This window comes from Theropithecus gelada, chromosome 14 (assembly GCF_003255815.1).
Source record: "Theropithecus gelada isolate Dixy chromosome 14, Tgel_1.0, whole genome shotgun sequence".
Lineage (NCBI taxonomy): Eukaryota > Metazoa > Chordata > Mammalia > Primates > Cercopithecidae > Theropithecus > Theropithecus gelada.
In genome coordinates, this window is record NC_037682.1 from 58,802,451 (window position 1) to 58,827,751 (window position 25,301).

A 25,301-nucleotide genomic window follows, 5' to 3' on the forward strand; every position below is an offset into this window, starting at 1 on the left:
TGTCTCTCAGAGGCAGTAGTCTTCATATTGGTATATAATCAGGGGGCAGAGACATTCCAAAGTGGTTCAACATCTTTAACAGCTTTTTTTTCCCGAAACATCTCTAGTCTGAGAAATCAGCAAAAGTCATACAGGTGGCCTTGCATCCCTAGGAATGTTTTCAGATTTGTCTAATGCAGTCTTGCTCAGGCTTATTCTCTGAGGCTGCAACTCATTTGCCTCATAACGCTTTTTGGCTAGTATATGAAAGAATATTTTTAACAGTGAATAAAATCTTCTTTTACATGTTGTGCCTTACAGTGCACCAATCCATGTTCACCTAGGGATATCCCCTTTTGTCTCTAAACTCCACAGCTGCTTGTTAAACTCATCTCATGCCAACGTCATCTATAGCTATCCATTGATTTTGAAATCATAGCAGAGGTCAGTAAGCTAGATTCCCCAATTTCCAGTGGGGAAATGTCAATGATTTTTTCCCATGAAGCTCTGATACTGTGAATATTTCTTTGATTTGTGGAATTCCAATCTACCACTATAGCCAGTTTAATCACACATAGGGAAGCTGTTGTCCTAAACAACAAGGTTTGGGATCTCACACTCTAACAAATATCTTTGATACCTTGCCCACTGCCTCCTTTTAAGGATAATTGCCGGCTTAAGGAAACTGGAATTGAAAAGCAACCTTCTCACACCAAAACTGTCATGTCAGAAACCCTGTGACACCAACACTCCACAGCTGATCCCCCTCAGACAAGCTCTCCTCTCCTCTGTAAGTTTGATTTTGCCAGTATCCATAAAGTTCTCCTCTGTGGGAAGTGGAATAGAATGACTGACACATGGGAAGCAATCCCAGAAGGTAGAGTTTTCTCTGAGAGATGAGTTGGTCCCATTCAGTCTCTTTTATCTACTGCAACAGTTCTCTGTTATGGCAGAGGCACTATCAGTGACATACCTAGATTCTCACCTGTGTTCATAATGCACACTTCTCTCTTTTAGAAGAAAGTCCACTGTTATCCTGTTCCCTACCCTCAAACTGAAGGTCTAACACTAGATATCAAGCGGAATGGACCCAATACTTTATTGGTATGTAAGAAACTACCAATTTCCACCCCCGATGCAGGCCTGTGAGCCATGTAAATTGAGCACCATCCCTGTCCTGCTCATTCTCCCCTCCATGGTTCATATCTCTTGGAAGATTTCCCATGACACAAACATGTCCCATTACTTTGTATAGAGAAGTCTTCTTTTCTAGATTTACATATATCCCCTGACTCATCCTACCCATTTGCTATGTAGCCCTCTATAGGAGCTCTAGTCCTATAAAAACTAGTGCTGCTAACCTTAGGAAAACCTACTTTTTGTGAAGTGGGAAAAGTATAGAGGCACTTTATTTTTTTCCTGGAAGCAGTTTAAACTTGGAGCTCACGTCTCACTTCATGATATCCTCTTAATGTATCTACAAATAAAGCAATTATGGGTGAAGGATGACATGAGCCATAGAAAATGGGTTGACCTTGATATGAGTCAACCTTTCTGTCTTGACTTCTAGCTGCTACATCTTCAGTGTCCATGGCCTGTCCTTACTATCTAGTGCTGTTTATTCTATATGATGGTGTCCTTGCTGAATTGAATGTATTGTATATAAACTGATTCTGTGTGGGAAAATAAATGCATGAAATAGTCAATTCACTGTATACATATGGTGTTTACGGTTTTCAGATTATGTGGACTAAGATGATAATATAAAAAGAAGCAGATCTTTTGTGAAATTGGCATCCTATTTTCATCAGACACTGAACTATCTCTAAATGTTGGGTAATAAAAGAAAGTTGGACTTACAAACTGTAAAAATGCAAGGTGATGTAATTTGGATTTGTGTCCCCACCCAAATCTCACATCAAATTGTAATCCGCAGTGTTGGAGGAGAGGGCCGGTGGGAGGTGATTAGATCATGGGGATGCTTTCTTATGGTTTAGCACCATCCCCCTAGTGCTGTCTTATGACAGAGTTCTCAAGAGTTCTGCTTGTTTAAAGTGTATAGCACCTCCCCGCCCCCAACTCCTGCTCCTGCCATGTAAGATGTGCCCGCTTCCCCTTTGCCTTCAACTATGATTGTAAGTTTTGGTGATGCCTCCCCAGAAGCAGAAGCCTGCACAGCCTACAGAACCATATGCCAATTAAACCTCTTTTCCTTATAAATTACCCAGTTTCAGGTATTTCTTTAAAGCAGTGCATGAACGAACTAATACACAAAGCTAATAATTCAAAGGCTAACGTACCTAAAATGTGTGAACTAACACATATAAATTGATATTTCTAAAGTATTAAGCAGAATTTTAGGATCAATATGTGTTTTTTGTAGATATATATAGGAATATATACATAGCTTATAATATCAAATATGGCATATAAAAAAAAACAAAACTGAGAAGTATTGTTTAATTGCAGTATAAGAAAGGAGATAATAAATCCTACTGAAATCATTTCATTTCGGTGCTTATCTATCAAAGACCTTTCTTGATTAATCATGTAAATATCTAAACCCACATCCCTGGTAACTTGCCTACTGCTATAAGCAATTTTGTACCCTACAGCACTCAATATGTTGCCCTCTGTGCTATCAAAGGGAATGAGGACTACCCAAAGTTTATGTAATAATGAATATTAGGACACAAAAAGTCAGTCCATATGTTTGTTTTGCACATATAATGGTCAGTCCAAGATTCTGGAGTCATCTGCATATTGTTGTCCCATAAAAAGTGGGTTGGTGGGTAGAGAGTGACAAATAGTAGCATGCTGGATTTAAAACAATGGTTACTACTTATTAGAAAAGACTGAGACTGTGAAACAGTTTTGAGATAAGGATGACTCTACAAAAGGGTCTTAATATGTGGCATGCTACAGAGAATTATCATGCAGACATAAGCTTACAAAACTGCTCACAGAATAAATCCTATATATTGATTTAGTCAGATTATAACATTCCCAACCTAAAGCTCTGGTCAATTGTCAGTATACCAATACCAGCACTTTTGGTTTTATCAACCTACAGATTTGTTAAGTGATTAAGTTGAAAGTTCAAAATATAGGCAATGTTTGTCCCACAGAGGTCAAGTTGTGTGCAAGGTATCATGTGCATCACAGATGATGGAAGACTGTAGTGGTTTGAAAAGCCCATCTCAAGGGACAATCGCACTCCTTGGAAATGGAAGAAAAATTGTGTCCAACTGTTCAAAAACTGTGACTAGCATGCCATTCTCCTTTCATAAATAGAAAGATCACTAGGTTCTCAACCTAAGGAGGCATTGAAACAAAATCTTCGAAAATCACAACTAACAAAGGTATAGTATTACCTAGAAATTCATATCTCACATTTCTGCTTGTGTTATAAAAACCAATACTATAAATCAGTGTTACTCAAAGTGTGATCCATGAGCTAGGACCTTTCTGTGAACTGCAAGTGATATATATGCTTTACAAAAGTATCAGTCCTTAGTGTATGGAAAATTTCAAAAGTACAAAAAAGAAAAAAAAAACTGGCTCTGCACTACAGATCCTTTGAGAAGCAGTGTTATAAATAAGAGCAGCTATTCTTAGACATACTGCTGTCTCATGACCACGCTCTCTTTTCTTGCCATTAAGTAATAGGGAAGTTATATAATATAATTGGAATGATCAATGAAAAAGTGCTCCTGAATCACTTTGAGTTCATAAAACATTATATAACTGGTCACCAACAAGAAAGTGGTGGAGTCAACAAGGTAAGAAAATACAAATAGTGACAATAATTTTTAAATGAAAGCACCAACTTCTGACTAGATGCCAGACCATCAATGACTGTGCAGCAGTGTCTAGATGAATGTATAGCACTTGAGACATTAACAAGCTACTGTAGTTACATTGTTCTGGGAAATACCCATGTTTTCTAGAACAAATAGTTTTTCACATTTTAAAGGTAATAAATTTTCTTTCACTTCTGCCACAGGTTGTATGATCATTACTTTTGTATTTAATCAACTCATATAATATCAATTTTAGTAACAGACTGAGTCCATCTAACTTATTTATTAATCTCCTAGATGCTGAATGCATAGCAATAAACTATGGTCACAATTCCTTCTTTTCTAGAACTTATATTTTGAAAGAGGGTGATACAAAATGAACAAATAAGCACAGCACATAATATGTCTGATGTTAATAAGTGCTGTGAGAAAATAAAAACAAGGGGAGGTAGGTTGCAATTTTAAGTAGGTAGAAAGACCATCTGATGGTTAAAGGACATTTTATATTCACAGCAATTAATATTTGTGCTGTGACAAAAAGGTGGAGAACAAAGAACCAACTGAGGAAAGATGTGAGGGAAAAGGGTGCAGGCAGAGAGAATAGGGAGTCTAATGGCTTGGATAGAAATACGATGTTTGAGATCGGGGCAGAGAAAGAAGATGTGTCTGGAGACTGAGTGACAAGAGAGTGGTAATGAATGTCACAGAACAGGCAGAGGCCAGATGTAGGACCCACCCTAATCCAGGATAATTTCTTCTTGAGATTTTCCTTAATTACATCTGCAAAAATATTTATTACAAAGATGGTCACATTCAGAGCTTCCAGGTGGACATACCTTTTTAAATGACACAAATTAAACTATGGTAGCCTTGGAAGTTCTCAAACGTGATTGATTTTATTTTATGTTCAATGGAAAGCCATTTGATACTATGTCTTGGAGGGTCACTTTGAGTGCTGTAATTAATTGTGGGGATAAGCATGGAAGCAGGAAAAGCGACCAGTGAGATTGGTTCTATTGTAGTAGCCCAGGTAAGAAATGATGGGCTAAACTAGGATTGTAGCAATGGAGAGGCAGAGAAGATACTAAGACATGAGTATATAGGATGTGAAAACTGAAAAAAGAGAGGAAAGAAATATCCTTGCTAAATCTTTGGCCTGAGCAATGCTGTGGATTCTGGGGAAAACTCAAAAGGAAGACTCTGGGAAAATCAAGAATTATCCTTTGGACACATTTATATGGTCCTGTGTTATGTGCTGACTTAGTTCTCACATTGTTCTTCTGCATTTTGAAAGATACAATAAAGCCTTCATTTAAACAGTCATGACATATTGGACTACACCATGTACCTCTAGTGTGTTTTCCCCATTAGCAGAAGACAATTAGAGCATTTTGAGTACAAATGCAGAGTTCTGAATTCTTCTGGTAGTTCTCAGTTTAGCAGGCATCGTCCAGATGCAGAATATGTTTACGTCAGTTACCTTTTACATTATCATTACTGAAACCTCTATTTTAAAAAATATGACAAAGTACTTGGAGACCCAGAGGTCCACAGGTTGGTTTGAGAAACATTAGTCTAATACCTGACATCAGATGAGATTCAGGTATTTCAGTTTGAGATTACAATTTAAAATGCCCATTGATTTTTCTTATTGTAGAAAAGTTTAAAAAGTTAACATCACTGACTGCTCCAGGGAATATCCTGATTGTGATAGCTCTTGGGACCTCGGGTTTAAAGATTTCCTTTAAGGAAATCCTCCAGGCTTATTCCCAGGTGAATTTGGGATTGTGTCCTTTAATAAGATGGTGCTCCTTGAATTGAGTTGGAATAACGCTTGGCCCAGATGATGTCCCAACCTCAGCATATTTGGTAAATTGAAGAGGAGAGTGCCTAGTAGAATATGGATTAGCACCCTGCAGAAATCACAACTTTCTTCTTTCATTGCTTATCTCTTCATCGCTGCACTTTGTCCTGTGCTTGTCTCATGCCAGTGCTCCAGGTGAGAGTGGTTAGGATGCTGAGGAGTAATTAATCTTTTTAAGAAGTGTGAAATCTTGATTCTGTTCATGAGGACTTTGCCTTTCCTTCCTTTGCTTCTCTCTGTTTATCATCAGGCGTCTGGAGAGAATATGTGCTCTCCTTTGTTGCTTCTCTGAGTAATGCCCTCATGAATTCTGTATTGTAACTCCTCCTCGACCAAAGATGCCAGAGAGACTGCAAGGGCTATAGATACCTGCTGCCTTTCCTTCTGCAATAAAAGCTAATTTATCAAATTCTTCTCTGCCCCTTGTTGCCTCAGTGCACCCCATTCAGGGCTCCTTTCCTCATTCTTCTTAGCCAGGTGAGTTTAGGCATTGAGAGCCAGCAAGATTAGGATAGAACCTGAGCCTCTGGCCCCAGATACACAGACAGAAACTGCTCGTAGTCAGATGTCCCTGGATGGCCACACAAGGCTGTGTGAGCATGGTAGTCTACATGAGCAGGCATGCAGCCCTCCTCCCTATCCTTAGTCCCTGTCACATTGACCTCACCCGTCTTCATGGAGATGTTGCTGACAGTGCGTCCATAATCTCCCTTTCCCCGGGTGATCAATCCTGGAACTTTCTAAGTCAAGATCTTCCCACCCCCAGGTCAGAGTTCAAAGTCTCAACAGCCAACATAGCCCCCTCTGCTCACTCACACTTTTCTTGAGGGAGTGATTATGTTGATGTGGTTCTAGGCATGAGTCTGCTTATTCAATTCATTAAACTAATTTTTATTAAAACTGTACTGTGTGTCAGGTGATATTGAAATACAGATGATAGAAATAAATGATTTATGTTCCACTACCTTCAAACAGCAAGTCTGTCCAGGGAAACAAACGGGTAAACAAATATAAAAGACTGTAACAACTGCATGAAAGGAAGCATGTGCAAATATTTTCTGGATATTGTAAAGATAAAGGTCAATAATGCCTTCTAGACTAAGTAAAGAACTTTAGAAAGTCATCACATTAAAGCTGTCTCTAGGCAATTAATGAATGGTTAAAGCTAAAGCAGTCAGAATGTTCTTGTGAGAAATGTGAAATTTAAGAGAACTGCAGAGTATTTTTGGCTGAAGCCTAGGATAAAAGTTGAGAAAAGAGGTAAAAATGATTGTTGTGCACATTGGCAGTAGACAAACCACTCAAAGAATTGGAAGACAATTAAAAGAATGGAAGAAATGGAGTGATGATCAAAGAGTACGAAATATAATTTAGACAAAATGAGTAAGACCTTGAGATCTAATGTACATGTACATCATGTACATTATAATAATGTATTATGCACTGAAATCTGCTTAGAGGGTAGATCTTAAATTAAGTCTTTTCAACACAGGGTGGAAAAGGAAATGAAAATTAGCATCTCCTTTTCACCACTGTATGAAAAGGATATGTTAATTAGCTTGATCGTGGTGATCACTTTGCAATGTGTATATATCAAAATATCAAGTTGTACACGTTAAGCATATACAATGTTTATATGTTGATTATACCTCAATAAAGCTGTTTAAAATAAGAAACTGAGATAAGAATTAACAATTTTCTAGTAGTAGCATTTTGCATTTTTTTGTGATTTGTTTTTCCATATAAGATGTAGACAATATAGAAGAAAACAGAAGTATCAACTTGGAAATAAGGTTAAGAGAGCATGATTAGTAGAACACAAGAAGAAAAGCAGAAAAATACAGTATCCTACAATCACAGAAACAACAGATTTTCAGAACTATTTATAGTTAAATTATGCCAAGTCTCATAAAGACTGAAGAGGATATGGGATAAGAAAACATAATGGCTTTGATAGAATCATGGATGCAATACAATCATGGAAACAAACATGAGATTGAAAGGATTTGAGAGGCCAGTGATGTGATACAAAGTAGAAGCAGTAAGTGCTGGACATGTATTTAATAAATCTAATAATAAAAGAATAAACAAAATTTATATAATAGATACAAAGAATAATAGAATCAAGGGAGGTTGCACTGGTTTTCTCTTTTCTTCAAAGAATATAATTTTTATAAATAGTGGTTTAGAAGCCACACAAAATTTATCATCTTTACCATTTTTAGGTGCACACAGCTCAGTAGCGCTAATTATATTCACATTGCTGTAAAACGGATCTCTAGCGGCTCATCTTGCAAAACTGAAACTCTACACTCATTCAACAACTCCCCATTTCTCCCTCTCCTTAGCCACTGCAAACCATCACTTTACTTTCTGTTTCTATGAAGTTTGACTACTTTAGATATTTTATGTAAGTGGAATCATTCAGCATTTGTAATTTTATGATTGGTTTATTTCACTTAGCATAATTGTCCTCAAGATTCTTCCTTATTGCAACATGTGACAGGATTTTCTTCTTTTTAAAGGCTAAATAATATTCCATTTTTGTGCATACCAAATTTGGTTTATCCCTTCATTCATTGATAGACATTTCCAACTCTTGGTTATTGTGACTTTTGTTTTTTTTTTTCTCTTTAAAGTGAGAGGTATTGGGAATGTTTGATAATGGAATTAAAGGAATAAAAGTAAAATCAAGAAAAGCAAAGAAAAAATTAATAAGTAAGTTTTTTTTGTTTTGTTTTGTTTTGAGAGGAAGTCTCCCTGTGTCTCCCAGGCTGGAGTGCAGTGGCGCAATCTCGGCTCACTGCAAGCTCCGCCTCCCGGGTTCACGCCGTTCTCCTGCCTCAGCCTCCCAAGTAGCTGGGACTACAGGTGCCTGCCACCTCGCCCGGCTAATTTTTTGTATTTTTAGTAGAGACGGAGTTTCACCGTGTTAGCCAGGATGGTCTCGATCTCCTGGCCGCGTGATCCACACACCTCGGCCTCCCAAAGTGCTGAGATTACAGGAGTGAGCCACCATGCCCGGCCAAAATTAGTAAGTTTTAAGAAAGGCAGCTAGTGTTGGTATTAGTGTACAGCAAAATTAGAGTTGGCTTGATTTCACTCTTGGCTTGCTCTATCTCCTTAATTATTATTTCAAAATTACTAAATTTTTTAAAAGAGGCAATATGTGTAGTGATGAAGAACATGGAACTTGGATCTGGGCACCTGGGGTCCAATCCCAGGTATTCACTCCTAGAAAATGTACCTTATCACCTTACTGGTCAGTTCCATTATCTACATAAAATGGGCAGAGTAAGAACATTCTGAAGATCAAATGAGATAAGGCATACAAACAGCTTAATACAGGGCCTCTCAATAAACAGCAACTTTAGGAAAGGATGTGTGCAACGTTCCAGAACATAAAGCTGGAGGATAGAAAAAGGGAAGAGATGAGGATAAAGAAATAAGAAGGGTCCAGATTATTAATTATTTTCTGATTGTAAAAAATATTTTTGTTATAGCGTATATAGAAACTATAAAATCGCAAAAAGATGAAAAGGAAAAGACACTTGTAATCTCATCACTCAGAAAAACACACATGCACACCTTGAAGAGCCAAATTTTAAAATGATAATTACAGTGGAAAATACTTTTACTCCACTTTTTTGTCTTAAATATCTTGCAGACATTTTTTTTTTTCCTGTTCCTCCTTTTTTTTTTTTTTTTAAATTTATTTATTATTATTATACTTTAAGTTGTAGGGTACATGTGCATAACGTGCAGGTTTGTTACATATGTATACTTGTGCCATGTTGGTCTACTGCACCCATCAACTCGTCATTTACATCAGGTATAACTCCCAATGCAATCCCTCCCCCCTCCCCCCTCCCCTTGCAGACATTTTTTATGTTATGAAATATTTGGCATAGTTTTTTGGTGGCTGCATAGTATTTTATCATTTGGATGTTCTATATTTACTTAAGAATATTTGTCTTTTTTTCCAAGCTTTGTAATTATAACTAATACTATAACAAACATCCACACAAATTTATTTTGTCCACAGCTTTGACAAAACATTTTATTTTTCTTACAAAGTATTAAGATTAAATACACTTTATTAAAGTATATTATTCATTTTAATACCTTGCTCTATATTAACAACTTACCACTCATGCAGATTTTAATAATTTGTATTTCCAGTAAGACAAGAACTTTATTACTACTGAATATTATAAATTTTTAAATATTGTGTCAATCTGATGAGTAAAAAAGACATCTAATTTTAATTTCCCTTTGTTAAATGGTACTGAGACTAAAATTTACCATGAACTGTCAATTCATGCTTACACTTTTTCTCTTGTAATATTTATCATTTATTTCCTTATTATTTTTTCATAATACTTTATATACTAAAGATATTAATACTTGATCTGCTACATACATTACAGTAATCTCTCCATTTCATTATTCACATTTTACTTTGTGAACTATATATATATATAAAATATTTTGAGTCACATGTATCAGTGTTTTCGTTTCTAGTGTGTACTTGGTGCATGATTTGTTGAATTATATGCACTTGTCTATTGAAAATGCTAACTTTAGCATTTATCTTATTCTTAGGGAGCCTTTGTTGATTCTGATTTCTACTCTGATCCAACAATTTGTCTTTCTGTTTTTGCAACACTCTAACATTATCTTTATTATTAGTTACAGTTTATATTGTCTGTATTCTATCATCATAATTTATTCATATTTTATTTTTAAATGCACTTATTTTAAAACATTCTTGTTTTCTTTCTTTACTTAAAAAATGAGATCTAGGTTATAAAATAAAACAATATAGATAAGCATTAAAAAATGAAATTCTCCCTGTATCCATTTGCCCTGTTCCCAACAGAATTCCACTTCCCCGGAGTTGATCACTATTAACAATTTTCTGTGGATCTACAAACCGTGTATATAAACTCTTCTGCTATGACTTAATAATGAATTTCTATGAATCCTTATGTATGGGGGTTTTTTTATTTTTAACTTTAGGGAAAGTTTAGGTTCTATTGTCAGACTTATATGACAATCTTAATTTTTAGACTTTCAATAATACAGAAGTTTTTATGTTGTTTTAGATATACTTTGTTATTATAGTCAAACTCTGATTAACTAAGCAAAATTGATCAGAACATTTGAATCTTATTGTTAGGTACTTGAGATTTTAGTTTACTGTTTTTTTCCACTTTATATATTTGAAATTTTAACATAATACAAAAAGAGTTTCTAAAAAGAGAGAGAGACTAACCTGATTAAATCTAACCAATGCTTGCCCTTGTCCTTTATTCTATATGCTTAGATGCCCCTCATTCTCTCTTACCACATTTGGCCTTGACTTTGAATTTTGCTAGCAATACAGTTTCAGTCTCAAAGGATAAGCAAAGAAAAAGAATGTTAAGGGTAAAAATAGTTAATGACAATAATCATCTTCCTCAGTCAAATACATCAGCCATGTGTTACTATGTTTTGTCCTTAACAGCTACCATCATAATTTTTTAGTTACTTCTAGATCATGATCCCATTATTATAATGGGATATTATGTAATATTATGAGCTAGGCTTGTTTACTGACCTTAATTATTTAAATGGCTTATATTTTATTTAATCTTTACATAAACACTATTAGATATGTATTACTTACAACACCATATTACAGTTGAAGAAAGCTAGGCCCAGAAAAGCTAAGTGATTTGCTGTTGGCCAAACATCAACTAATGAGGCCAAAATTCAAATCTGCAGTACAACTTCAGAACCTCCAGAGCTAATCAGAGAGCTGTGCCACCCCCTTATAGCTGACAGCAGTTCATGATCTGTGGACTCTCACTGTAGGAGAAACATCTGTACAAATATAAACACAAATACCCATATACCCATATATATCCAAACATACGCACCCATTTACACTTCATTTAAAAGATTAAAATGATGTATCACATATAAAGCATGATGACTTGCTTTTCACTTAATTACCTATTATAGTAGTCTTACTATATTATCAAACTTAGAAGTAATATCCTTAGAAATTTTACCTAAAAGGCAAAATATTATATCTCATTTGTTGTTTTAATGTACATGTTCTTGTTTCATGTTTATTGTTCAGTTTTATCCATTTTGTGGACAGGAATTAAAGTCCTTGCATAATGAGTTATAAGTCTTTTATTACTCTTTTTTTTTTTTTTTTTTTTTTTTTGACACGGAGTCTAGCTCTGTCACCCAGGCTGGAGTGCAACGGCACGATCTCAGCTCACTGCAACCTCTGCCTCCCGGGTTCAAGCGATTCTCCTGCGTCAGCCTCCTGAGTAGCTGGGATTACAGGCGCGCACCACCATGCCCGGCTAATTTTTTTGTGTTTTTGGTAGAGACAGGGCTTCACCATGTTGGCCACGCTTGTCTCGAACTCCTGACCTTGTGATCCGCCCGCCTTGGCCTCCCAAAGTGCTGGGATTACAAGCGTGAGCCACCGCACCTGGCCTATTACTAATTTTTAAGAGGTCTTTATGTACTAAATATAATAATAAAATTCTTTTTTAATTTTTTGCAGATATTTCCCCAGGTTATTTTACTTATATTTTTATTTTGTTTATAGTGGCATCCACTACATAGAAATCTGATATTTGTAAATAGTCAAGTTGTTAGCATTTTCCTTTATGATTTATTTGGGTACCTGTTTAGGAAAGCTCTCACCATCCAAAAATTAGAGAGATAGATGATAGACAGACAGATGATAGCTAGATAGAGAGATAGAGAGATAGATAGATAGATAGATAGATAGATAGATAGATAGATAGATAATCGGCTAGACAGAAAGACTACCTGATTTTATATAAAGCTGACTTTCATTAAAATATAATTTATGTATATTTAAGGTAAACAATGTGATGTTATGATATATGTATAAATAGCAAAAAGGTTAACCTAGTGAAACGAATGTATACATTATCTCATGCAGTTTCCCATTTTTCATAATTTTTGTGGCAAGAGCAGATAAAATCTACTTATTTAGCATGAATCCCAAATACAGTACAATTTTGTTACCAATAGTCTTCATGTTGTACATTAGATCTCTACATATCTGTACCTTTTATCCTCCAACCTACATCTTCCCATTTCTTCCTCCAACCCCAGCCCTGTCCGTGTTAACCACTGTTTTGTTTACTATCTCTGTATATTTGATTTTTGCTTTTTAGATTCCACATACAAGTGAGATTGTGCACTATTTTTTTTCTGTGTCTGACTTATTTCATTTAGCATAATGTTGTCCAGGTTCATCCATGTTGTGACAAATGGCAAGATCTCATTCTTTTTAAGGACTAAATAGCATTCCATTGTGTAAATGTGTGTGTGTGTGTGTGTGTGCGTGTATCTCACTTTTTTAGTATTTTAAAATGCCAGTTTTCCATTGACAGACTGTTTCCATATCTTGGCCATTGTGAATAATACTGCATTGAACATGGGAGTGCATCTTTACTAGGTGGTGACTTCATTTCTTTTTGGTACATACCCAGAAGACAGATTGCTGGGTCATATGGTGGTTCCATTTTTATTTTCTTTAGAAACCTCCATACTATTTTCCATAATGGCTGTACCAATCTGCATTCCCAGCAAAAAAAACTAAATTTTTTTAAAATGTAATACATTTAGGTTGAATTATTGCTTATCCTTACATTATGTGTGTATAGATATGGATATACATGCATATGTAAATAATTTTAAAAGTGAAGAAGTAATTGTCTTTTATTGTTTTAATAAATATATTTATTTAGGATGCCACATTTATCATGTATTAAATTTCCATATGTAATGAGATATGTCCATACACTATATTTATTGGGGAAATTTTTTATGTCTACTCAGTATTCATTGCATTAATAAGGGGAAATTTAAAATATGTTTTATCATTGAATTACTCATCTAGATAAAATTTGGAATAAGTATGTTAAATTCCTCTATAAAAATTCTCTGTAAACATGGTTGGAATTTCAGTGAATTTTTTCTGTAAGACTTTGTGGTTCTATTTATAAAATCAATGTGTCTGTTTATCTATTCAGATATCATGTTTCACACTTTTCTTTAAATAGGTCTTGGATGTTTCTTGTGTACCCCTTGTTAAATTTAGGTATTGTTCCTTTTGTGAAGGAATTATTTTTGCTATAATTTTTATTTGGTTATCTTTGGTATATAGTAACACAAGAATGTTTAATTGCTTGCCTTGCATCAAACCACATTTCCAATCAGTTATCAAGGTTGAATTGACTTTTTGGTTCTTTTAGTATATATAATCAAATTATCTGCAAATCGTGTTTGTCACCTCTCAGTATTTATTCCTTTAATACTTCCTATTGTCCAGTGGGTAAGACCCTCCCAAAATATTGAAAAATAACTGTTAAAATATGCTTGACTGTTATTTTTGTCCCTATTGATCACTCTGTTATTGTGGCTTAGTCCTAAAACCATGGAAATGGAAACGCTGTGTGGGCTTGTCTCCCAGAAGTGAATGTGAAAGATAGAGAGAACTGTGTAAAAGTTTAATCTCTGCAAGCAGTTTTTGAGGAAGAAAGAAAAATAATTGCAAAATACAGAAATAATGAGCAGGGTTCACAGGAACAAGTTTGAGAATTTCTATAAGCCTTTGTCTTATCAACTGTATAACAGAGAGAATTATAACTACCTCATATTGACTTCAAGAGGATTTTTTTCAGGGAACACACACACAAAAAAATCAATAATGACTGGCCACCAGGAGAATGCCTAATACAAAATAATTATGTTATTATTATAAAGACCCTGTGCAAAAAAAGAAAAAAGGAAAAGAATATGGAGGACACATTAGAGGATAGTTTAAGGGTGTTACTGAGTACAGCTACTAATAAAGCAGTTATTTTTATTGTGTATCAGCACCCTTTATGTGTTGAAAATAAATGACAGGAGAATTTGGGTGAGGGACAGGGTCACAGACTACTATATTTTCCTTTAGCCTAATTTCCCATTGCTACTCAGAATGCTTCATTGGGATCATTTTGCTAATATAATTTTAAAAATCAGCCTTCATAAATGTTATCAGTTTGCATATAAAAGCTTAATTGGTTTAAAGCAAATCATTTTGTTTGCTTCTCAAACCTACACAAAAGGAAGAATGCACTGTAATGAGCACTGTAGACATAGCTAAGGACTCTTAATCATTAGGCGGTCCAGTCAAGGCTTGGTCATGTAGCACACTCAGGATGATTTCTCCCCTGAGGGTGCTCTTAAAAGATTCAAAGGGAGAAAATATCAGAAGTGGTTTTCAATTGTCAGCACTACTGAGCAAAAGGAAAATGCAGGTTTTTTTCATATGGAAGCTATTAAGAGACAAAAATCAGTAGTTCCATTTTGAATTCTAATTAATAAAATACGTAAGTTACTCGCAGTTTTTAAATTACTCATCAATATGTGTTCCTTTTCTTGTTGCTGACCTATAAACAGGAATAAAACCTTCATGGGAGAAGAAAACCAAACCTATGTGAATGAATTTGTCTTCCTGGGCCTTTCACAGGATCCAGAGACACAAGTTCTGCTTTTCTTCGTTTTCCTGATTATCTACTTGCTCACTGTTCTGGGAACCTGGTGATCATTGTACTCATTCATATAGACTCCAGACTCCACACACCTGTGTACTTTTTCCTTAGAAACTTGTCCTTTGCTGGTCTCTGTTTTTCTACTGCCACTGTCCCTCAGGTGCTAATCCACCTCCTGGTGAAGAGGAAAACCATTTCCTTTGCTGGATGCTCAACACAGATTGTTGTCTTACTGCTGGTTGGAGGTACAGAGTGTGCACTGCTGGCAGTGATGTCCTGTGACGAGTACGTGACTGTCTGCAAGCCCCTGCACTACTCCACCATCATGACACATTGGGTATGTGTCCAGCTGGCCATAGGGTCCTGGGCCAGTGGAGTGTTTGTATCTCTGGTGGACACCACATTCACATTGAGCTTACCCTACCGAGGAAGCAATATCATTAACCATTTTTTCTGTGAACCTCCTGCCCTCCTGAAGCTGGCTTCAGCAGACACTTACAGCACAGAAATAGCCATCTTTGCAATGGATGTGGTAATCCTCCTGGCTCCTGGCTCCCCCATCCTTGTCTCATACTAGAATATTATCTCCACAGTGATCCGGATGCAGTCCAGGGAGGGGAGGCTGAAGGTCTTCTCTACCTGTGCGTCCCGTGTCATTGTCGTTGTTCTCTTCTATGGCTCAGCAATATTTGCCTACATGAGGCCAAACTCCAAGATAATGAATGAAAGGGATAAAATGATTTCTGTGTTCTACTCAGCAGTGACACCCATGCTGAACCCCATCATTTATAGTTTAAGGAACAAGGGTGTCAAAGGGGCTTTCAGGAGAATAACTGTAAAATAAATAGATGACCATTTTAGGGATTTGGAAAGAAGTTATTTTCTTGTAATTTTTTTCCATTTTCATCCCATTCCTCCACTTTTTCTTTTTTCTCTTTTCCTACATCTTTTCTCAGATCAGTTCAACAAATTGCCTATTCAAAGCAAGGCACCTTGGTAGACACAGGAAATAAATTAAAAAGAAGAAAAGAAAATGCAAAGGAAGGAAAAAAGAGACGAGGGGAGAGAATGAGGAAGGAAGGCAGGAAGCCAGGAAGGCAGGAAGGCAGGAAGGAAGGAAGGCAGGAAGGAAGGAAGGAAGGAAGGAAAGGAAGGAAGGAAGGAAGGGGAGCAAACAGTCACTTCTCTTCTGGCCCATACAAGCTAATAAGGAAGTTAAAACAAGTAGGAATATGACTATATGTCAATACCAAAGTACTAATAAATAATAATTATAACTATTACAAACATGAGAACATATCCTGGCAAATGGAATCATTTCTTTCTTTCTTGCATCCATTTACCAAACATCATTTGAACACGTATTATATATCCTAGGTACATTTATGAAGCTGGGGATATACATATGAAAAACAAAGCTTCAGGGTGTCATATTTCTAACATGACCTTGGATTCTAAATTTAACAATATCTGAAACTGAAAAGAGAGCACATTTGAAGAGTAACAAATGGTAGAATTTTTCTAAGAGTACATGTAAAGTTAGAAAAGTAGTGAGCTATAAAGCTGAAAAGTAAGACAAAGGGTCCAAACTGAGAAGTGCCTTGAGTTCAATACTAAAGAATTCCCAGCACGTAATTCTGAGAAAGCTGAAGATTAGAGGATTTGTGAGATGGTGATGAAAACTGAAGTTAAAGGTAAGACAAAGGAAGTCTGGGGCACTTTTTATGCCTTAGAAACTATAGGACAGGCATTTGAATTTCATAATGTAGGCTGTAGTTTTGCATAACATGACCCACAATGGTGCCTAGATTGCTTGTTAAAAATGTTTCTCAGCAAAGGGTAGGGTGGGGCAGTTTATCTCAGGAATTTCCATTTATAACAGGTTCAAGGTGATTCTTAATACACTAAAAAACGTATGTTGCTTTTTAGGTAATAAGATAACTTTTAATATAAATTAAGGATGTAATTATTTGCTTAAGTTTGAATCTTCCATAGATTGTAAGCTCCATGGCAAAGAATGGTAAAGGATGTGGCTGTTTTGCTGATCTCTATATTACTACTGTAATAAAGTGTACAACCATTGTTGCTGCTCAAGAAATAGACTTTTGAATTAATGAATAAAACTGCAGTTTAGGAAAGAGATATGGACTAGAGAAATAAATTTGGATGTTAAATAAATGCAAATGCAACTTGACACACCTAAAGATGTATGCAAATTTTAAACAGAAAACCAAATGTATGGGTGGTTTCATTAAAATGCAAGTGCCTGGTCCTAAAGCAGATCATAAGAGTGATGAAAATGGACACTGTCTCTCTCTTATATACATATATATGTGTATACACATATACACATGGGTTATTATGTGTATATAATGTGTATATAAACATATATAATTATACATATATGTGTATATGTATACACATATGTATATGTGTATAGACATATATGAGAGATGTGTGTGTTTTTATATATATATATATCTCCATATGTGTGTATATATACACATGCATACACACAAATATATATGTATAATTATTAAAAGATCCCAATTTAAATCTGTAATGCAATCCTGGATGAGACGTGACGATGCAGAAAGATAATGGGAAAGAACTACTTGAGAGGCTGAGTTGGGAGGATTGCTTGAGTCCAGAAGTCCAGGAGTCCAGGGGTTTGAGGCTTTAGTAGGCAATATTTTACTACTGCACTGCAGCCTGGATGACAGAGCAAAACCCCACCACAAAAAAAAAAAAATAGAAAGAATCCAGGACACAAACCTGGAGTTACCAACATTTCTGGGGAAGTGAAAAGTAGCTAATCAAGCCTGGAGCAGCAAGAGTCAGAAATTCAGGAGGAGAAGCCAAATAAAGGCATGTCAGGAGTGACAAGAAAAGAGATCTTTTAGAAAAGATTTCTGAATGTTTCGAGAGTTTTATGTATTGATAAAAGGCTACTAAATTTGTCAATTATGTCATTACTGACCTTGGCAAAAACGATTGCAACAGAATATGCCATGAGATTTTTAATTTCATACACTGAATTTATAGGTTATTTATCAAAAGATTAACATTCTGAAATAAAAATATTGAATATTTTTAATTAGGAGCATAGCATTGTCCTCTACTTCTTCAGCGAAGAGATACACACACACACACTCATGCTCATAATTTTCACATTGTTATTATAGATATTATGCCACAGGTATTCCTAGATTTTATGGAGATAAATGATGACAAACACAAAGCATAATTCATGCTCTCAAGGAGCTTTCATTTTGGAGGGTGAAGTCAGAGAGTAATCAAGTAAACTAAAATATAAAAAAAGAAAGTTTAATATAATGGTAAGTGCAATTAAGACAATAAAACAAAGTGTGCCATAATGCCTTTTGGTTTGGGTGCATGTTACTTACATTGGTAACTTCTTTGAGAAGTTAACATTTAAGATGAGAACTAAATGCTGGGAAGTACTAAGACAAGATTTAACAGAGATCATAGGCTAGGAGAATAGCTGCTAATTGGCCCTAAAGCAAGAGCAATCTTGGACTGTATGATGGACAACAAAAAGGTCAATGGGTTGAGATTAGAGTGAGTGTCAGGGAACAGAGTTTCAGACATGGGCTGAAAGGTAGGCAGAAACTAGATAATGGGCATCTGTGGAAAAATAGCTTGATCTGATTTATATTTATGAAGGTCATTCTGTATAAGAGGGGAAAAAATGATTACCTTGGGGCAAGAGTGTAAGAAGAAGGACCTATTAGGAATGTGTCGTAGAGCAACAGTAAACAGGTTATGTTGACTTGGACTGAGACACTTGTAAGGGAAACCAAGAGAAATACACATATGTGGAATCTATTGTATACATGAAGCCAATAGGATTTACTTGTTTATGTGGTAAGGCAAAGAGAGAAAACAATGTTTATATTTAAGCTTTCAGTTTGGTCACGTGGGTGGATGGTGATGCTATTGATTTAGGTGGAACAAATTGAGGGAAGAACAGATTAGCAGGGGGATGAATCAAAATTATACTTTAGATTAAGTTTAAAATTCCTATTAGACATGAGAAGTAGTCAGTTAAACATATGAATCTGTGGATTATACAAATAGTGAGGTCTTTGGGACTCAAAAGCATATGGACAGAACTTAAATCTATGTAAGTGGATGAAATTACTCAGAAACAGATTCTTGATTGAGAAGACAGGGAAGTCCATATTAGTATCATCTGAATGTGGAAACATTCAGAAAGGAAAAGGAATCCAATAAGGCAAAAAAAGTTAGGGATTAAAGAAGTAAGTCAGGGTTGTGTGGTGTCTGGAAGTCAAAAGAAGAAAAAATTCCCAGCAGAAGGATGTGGTCAATTACATCAATGTTGCTGAAAGGTTGATGGAGGAGAATATGGAGGTGAACATTTTATTTAGCACATTAATGATAATTTTGACAAAGAACAGGTCCATAGAAAGAGACCATAGCTTGATTGAAAGTGGGTTTCGGCCCCAAGACCTCTAATCATTCGCTTTACCGGATAAAACTGCGTGGGAGGTTGGGTTTGCGAGAGCGCCAGCTATCCTGAGGGAAACTTCGGAGGGAACCAGCTACTAGATGGTTCGATTAGTCTTTCGCCCCTATACCCAGGTCGGACGACCGATTTGCACGTCAGGACCGCTACGGACCTCCACCAGAGTTTCCTTAATAATAATAAATAAATTTAAAAAAAAAAAAAAGAAAGTGGGTTAAGATGTGAATAGAAGATCAGCAGGGGAGAAAATGGGCATAAACATTCCCTTTGTATTTCTTTCCCTGTGAAGAGAAGCCGAAAATAATGCTACAGTTACTAAGGGGGATTGGAGTCATGGAAAGCCTTCTTACTTTTTTAATTTATTAATTATTTTTTGAGACAGAATCTCACTCTGCTGCCCAGGACGGAGTGCAGTGGTGCGATCTCAGCTCACTGCAGTCTCCCCCTCCCGAGTTCAAGCAGTTATAATGAGGGAAAACAGGAAGTGTACGTGAAGGCACAGATGTGTGGAAGATTTGAAGAGGGCTTTGTAGCCAACTGCTTCTCTTCCAGTGAAGTGTGAGGCAAGGCATCAGCTTAGAAGGATGGTGTAGAATGGTCATTTTAAAACTGACTGAGACTAGGTTCCGGAAGTATAGTCATGCACCATGTTCAGGAAGGCAAGGCTGAGTATTGTAAAAATGCTCAAACTGCAAATTAATTTATCAGTTAAATATATTCACAATCAAATTACCAGTGAGCTATTAAGATGTGAATGATAGAACCAAATGTCTTCCAAAGGAGTAAAGAAGAGAAAGAAGCTAGAACTGAAGAGTTAGCCAAAATATAGCTTATTAGAACATGTCTGATGAAGGTAGTAAAATAATAGAAAATGAAAGGATTACTTTAAAATATTACTAGAAAAATTGTAGCTTTGACAAAAGTTGAAACGTCACCATTTTCACATGTAAAGATAAATTTGACATTTATTGTTAAACATAAATTGCAGAGTGTGTGACAAAACATATAAAATATATAAATTGTTACCTAAATTGAACTGTATGATGGACAGCAAAGACATCGATGAGAATAGAAAATTATATCCTAACAGTAAAAATCACTGGGAAAAAAAACATAGAATAAAAGATATCCTTCACTATACAAATATTTTAAATATTTCTCTGTCTAAAAATCTCTGCCATGCAGATATTAGAAGCCAAATAACAAATTGAAAAGAAGTTGTTACCACAAATATAACAAAGTCTCCATGTCCCTAACCTGTAAAAAACTTCAACAAATCAGTAAGAAAAATGTGAACAAGTTACTTAAGCAAATTTAAATAGGCAAATTTTATACCTTATCAGTTAGTGAAGACTACTTGTATGTAAAATTTAACATGAGAAACTATGTAGTGGGTTAAGTACACTTACATGCTGCTGGTAAGAATACAAAATATTTAACATTTTAAAAAACCAATTTGTCTTTTCATATCAAGGGTATTAAACAGATTTTTAACCTTGGTTTGAGTAATTTCACTCATAGGAATTTTCTATTGAAAAAAAGGTCACACATCCAAGAGACTGACATTACTGATTTCACACACACATACACACACAGAGACACACACAAACACACACACGGCAACGTTAAAGGTAAAACAATGATAAAATAGCTAATAATGTTACAAAACACCCATATGATATAACGTTATACCATCACTCAACAGTATTTCCAGAGCCATTTATTCTGTAGGCATTAGATTTATTAAACACTTATTACATGACACATACTGATTACAAATATAAAGATCCCTTATATTTATATTTATTAACTTGTTTAATCCTCACAACACTACAAAGTAGGTCTTATTGTTAATGTCAATTTCCACTTTGCAAACTTGCAGACTTACAGACTTGGGCACAAACAGGCTAAGTCATATGCTAAAAATTACAGAAATAAGTGGGGTATATCCAATTCTAACTTCTGTACACTGATAACTGAACCTAGACTCTTTGCAGAGCTGTATACTGCCACTATATAATATAGGTAAAATAACTATATGCTAGTAGGTTAAAAAAATCTGTTTTACACAGACACATCAACTCAGTAAAATGCATGTCTGTATTAAAATGGAAGGAAATTCATATAAATATGTGTAGGAATTCTCTCTACTCAGCCTTGCCTTCCAAACGTGATATACTACTATACTTTCTGAACCTAGTCTCAGTTACTGTTTTAAATTACTATAGGAATTGACTTAAAAAGTGTTTGCGAATCTTCAAACAGCAATATCCTCCAAAAGAGTGTCATTTAATTGGCCATATTATTTTATATTATTTTTAATCTTCAAAATGCAACTCACAGCTTTTGTTCACATCTTTTGTTTTCAGTATTCTCAGACTTATAAACTAATAATAGTGCAGCATAATTAAGCTGGTGTGAAAATGCATTGTGTTGTCCTCCCCTTCTTTAGCGCAAACACACAGACACACTGACTTAAATATCCACACCCATTATGCATCTGAACACTGAAATGGTTTGAATGTTACAAGATAGCCTTGGATAATTGGAAAAATCACTATTTTGCTTCTTTTTTTTTTTTTTTTTTGATTAGCAAGAAATAAGCAGAGTTGTTTATTGTGAACCTTGCTTATGGACTACCTTCACCTCCTATTTTCTTCACTTTATTAATAATTGAATTTTAGGAACTATAAGGTATCTCCATGTCAAAAACCAACAAGCAAAAGCAAACAAGCAAAGACATTCGTTGGAGTGTTTCATACGGCTGAAGTTTAGAAAGAAAAAAAAAAGAGCAAGTACAATGCAAATACAAGCAAACTACTACTAGTCGGGGCATTAGACAAGAAGTCTATATAGCCTTTTAATAAGGTCAGTTGGTCTAAATTTTTGCAAATCTCAAGACATCTCCCCTTTTGATGTTTGGGTTTTGCTTAGGCCACCCACTTGAAACTTTCCTTTCTCTGATCCAATATAAACTTCCAAGGTTAATGGTCATGTCCCAAGGTGGGAACCCATTTAACTAAGTACCTTCCTGGGAAAATAAAGGGTAAATTTTAAATAGAACGAAGAGTAATTTTAGATAGTGTAAATCATGCCCTACAAATTACTTCATGGGGAGAAGATTTAAAGATAATTTGACAAATCCACTTTTCTGTTACATGCTATACTCTGCACTGTATTTGTTTTACCATTAATTTTTGATTCAAAGCATGAATCTTCTGACTCTCAGGAGAGAATAAGTGTGCCGGCAGCATGTATTTTCCCAGGACCCTCCTCAAGGCCCCCATGACCTCCTTATTCTTCAGGCTGTAGATGAGGGGATCCAGGGCTGGAGTGACAATTGTGTAGAAAACAGAGATGATGTTGTCTTGTTTGGGGCTGTGGAAGGAACTGGGCAAGACATACATGAATGTGGCAGCTCCATAGAAATCCCAACCATAGTCAGGTGGGAAGAGCAGGTGACAAGGGCTTTCTTCCTCCCCTCATTTGATGGCATATGGAGCACAGTGAGTAGAATTTGTGTATAGGAGGCCAGTATAGCAGCACGAGAGGGAATCAGGAAGGTCACACCCATCACATATACCATGAACTCATATCTAGCGGTATCAGCACAGGCCAATTTCGACAAGGGTGGGAATTTGCAGAGATGTCTGATCTCCTCGGCCTTGCAGAAGGGATAGTGCATGGTGTACACGGTATATACTAGGGCACTTAGGGATGCCAGGATCCAGGATGTGGCCACCATGAGCCAGCAGACTCTTGGGCTCATGAGATTCATGTATTTCAGAGGATGACAAACGGCCACATACCTGTCATAGGCCATGAAGGCCAGTAGGAGGTCTTCAGCGCCACCCATTGTCAGTGCCAGGAACATCTGAAGGGCACAGCCTCCAAAGGAGATGGTGTTTTCTCTGCACAGAAAGTCCGCGAGGGCCTTGGGAGTGACAACAGATGTGAACAGGAGGTCCATGAGAGAGAGCTGCCCAAGCAGGAAGTACATGGGCACATGGAGCCCAGCTTCCATGGTGATAGCCAGGAGCAGCAGGCCATTGCTGGTCAGGGCCAACATGTACAGGACTGTAACTGTAGCACAGAGTAGTTCAGGAGACCCACTGTCATTCAGAATCCCTACCAAGATGAAGCCACTTCCCAAGGTGGAGTTCTGGAGCTCCATGCTGCGGTTTCTTTCATCACCTAGAACAAGATGGATATCCACGAATTTTTGCTAAGATTAACTCTAGTTTTGTAATATCAGAGGCTCCTTAGGACATGAATCCACTGAGATGATACCCTTTCCACTGATAACTGACTTTGCCTCTTGATTTCTGAATGTCTGACTTCTCATTGTATTTTGATAAAAGTTCCATCTAAATGGAGAACAGACATCACAGAAGTAACTAAACATTAAGACGTCATACATAAAATCTTATTTAGGACATTAAACCTGAACATGTATCTTTCCAAAAACAATACATTATCTTTCCAAAAACAATAAATTACCTTTCCCTTAAGATTAAAGAAATATTCTGCTGCACACATCCTTGATTATCTTTGTACCTATCCAGTCAGTTTTCATCATAGACTTGTTTTGATATGAAATTCCAAACAGGTACAGAGACTGGATTTCAATAAAGCACTTCCACTTCTTTCTCCATAGAACTTAGAGCCACATTTGTTTGCAGTACTCAAGGCGGTAGATGAAAGCCTCATTAGTAGGCTAAAACTTGTCCACCTTAGTTACCTCTCTTGACAAGCCACACATTCTACAGAAGCTTGAGAGAGAAGGGATGAGGGACTGAGACAAGAGAATGTCATGTTTGGGAAAATGTTGCATTTAGAGCTAAATACTTTAGGGTCAATGCAAACGTGTTTATTTAAAACAGGTTACATTAAGATGTGAGCTTGGAAAGGCTCCAAAATATAACATATGAGGTCCTTCCTAGGAAGATCAGAATGTTTGTGTTTGGGAGAAATGGTGAAAGGGAACAAGAGAGCATCTGTTATATGCTGTAATTATGCTCAATAATTCTATCCCCTCTCCTGCCTTTGACCAGATGTTCACTGTCCCTCCTGCAGGGACAGAACATTTAAACTGGATGGAAGGACCACAGGGATAGGGAGGAACTCCTTTTCCAGAAAGCAGCTGTTGACGTCGTGGTACCCAATCCCACGGAGAAGCCAAGAAGGACAAGGGCCTAAGATTGACAGGAGTCTGTGTACATCGTGAAACTTGATAGATAAAGCCAACTCTGAACATGCAGTTAAAGACTTTGAAGTGAAGCATCCTTCTGTAAATCATTTCCCCATATTATGGCATCTGTGTTTTCATATTTCACTGGTTTCCACTGGCCTCTTATGGGGCCATTAGTACCTTAATGGTTAAAAGGTATAAGAACATGAAATGGATATATCATCACTTTTTTTTTAATTTATTTATTATTATTATACTTTAAGTTGTAGGGTACATGTGCATAACGTGCAGGTTTGTTACATATGTATACTTGTGCCATGTTGGTCTGCTGCACCCATCAACTCGTCATTTACATCAGGTATAACTCCCA

At 36.2% G+C, this 25,301-nt stretch overlaps 1 protein-coding gene and 1 pseudogene across 1 annotated transcript; one reads left to right on the top strand and one right to left on the bottom strand.

The window, feature by feature from the left end:
• The first annotated feature begins 15,151 nt into the window (after positions 1-15,151).
• LOC112607072 lies at positions 15,152-16,074 on the top strand (annotated as a pseudogene).
• A 6,827-nt stretch (positions 16,075-22,901) lies between these two features.
• On the bottom strand, positions 22,902-23,914 carry LOC112605887 (olfactory receptor 2AG1-like). Its single transcript, XM_025355799.1, is given in 2 exon segments — positions 22,902-23,170; positions 23,173-23,914. Coding segments are annotated over 2 exon segments (1,011 nt in total).
• Between the last annotated feature and the right edge of the window lie 1,387 nt (positions 23,915-25,301).